Source organism: Ceratina calcarata, unplaced genomic scaffold (assembly GCF_001652005.2).
Source record: "Ceratina calcarata isolate Rehan_Ccalc_2016 unplaced genomic scaffold, ASM165200v1 scaffold583.2, whole genome shotgun sequence".
Classification (NCBI taxonomy): domain Eukaryota; kingdom Metazoa; phylum Arthropoda; class Insecta; order Hymenoptera; family Apidae; genus Ceratina; species Ceratina calcarata.
The window spans coordinates 36,858-37,688 of NW_017177052.1; the positions used below are offsets into that span (position 1 = coordinate 36,858).

At 43.0% G+C, this 831-nt stretch overlaps 1 protein-coding gene across 1 annotated transcript in view; it reads right to left on the bottom strand.

The window, feature by feature from the left end:
* Positions 1-241, bottom strand: part of LOC108629709 (acetylcholinesterase-like) — a gene marked incomplete at its 5' end in the record, with an annotated part of 32,240 nt that extends 31,999 nt beyond the window's left edge. Inside the window, one exon of the mRNA XM_018032541.2 lies at positions 99-241. Coding sequence (XP_017888030.1) covers positions 99-241 — 143 coding nt within the window. The remainder of the gene's footprint in view (positions 1-98) is intronic.
* Positions 242-831: the final 590 nt, after the last annotated feature.

An 831-nucleotide genomic window follows, 5' to 3' on the forward strand; every position in this document is an offset into this window, starting at 1 on the left:
TTGGGATTGACTGTATAGCCAATATATCCTTAAAATGAAACTATAATTATTCAGTAAATGAAGTGTAAGAATGTTTTTAAATAAAAGTGAACACATACCTGAAAGGTGATAGCCTCCCTTTCGACTTGAGACATGTTTTTGAAAATATTGTTGATGATCCCCAGGAACCTGTCCCTCTCCAAGAAGCTCGCCTGGTCCTTCTCAAAGATATCGTTGAAGTCGTACAGGATGAAATAGGTCCCTGAAACAAACAAACGTTGAACATACTGAAAACGACGACTAACCGAAATTAGAAATCGATGTTGAATAAAGCGTGATCGTTGGAGCAAGAGACGTGAATTATGGTGGCGATAAATCAGCCGGGGGTGTAAAAAAAGGGAAGATTTCACCGTAGTCACGCCTGAAAGTTCCCTTTTCAACGACGGAACTGGCTTTCTCCTTATGCAAAAACCATGCCCAGGGTGAGGCAACCTTTCAGAACTACGAGAGGGCGAAACCTCCGAGGGCCGCCACCCCCGCGCAAACACGCGACATAAAAGATTTCCTGTCGAACCGATACCGCCGGCCCTGTCACGGTATTTGCTCTGGAAATGTTCCGCCCCGAAAATACACGCGCGACGTACGCGTCCTAAACATGAAATATGAACGCCTACCGATCGATGAATAGCCCCGTTCTTTTGTATAACCGTGATTACGCATGCTGATCCGCGTTGTTCATTTTTCATCCGAATTCCTTTACTTCAAATATAAATTTTTTAACCATTTGTATCGGTCGGGTTATAAATAACGTTGCCTGTCTTCTATGAAGAATAAAAGAAAAGAGCATGATTG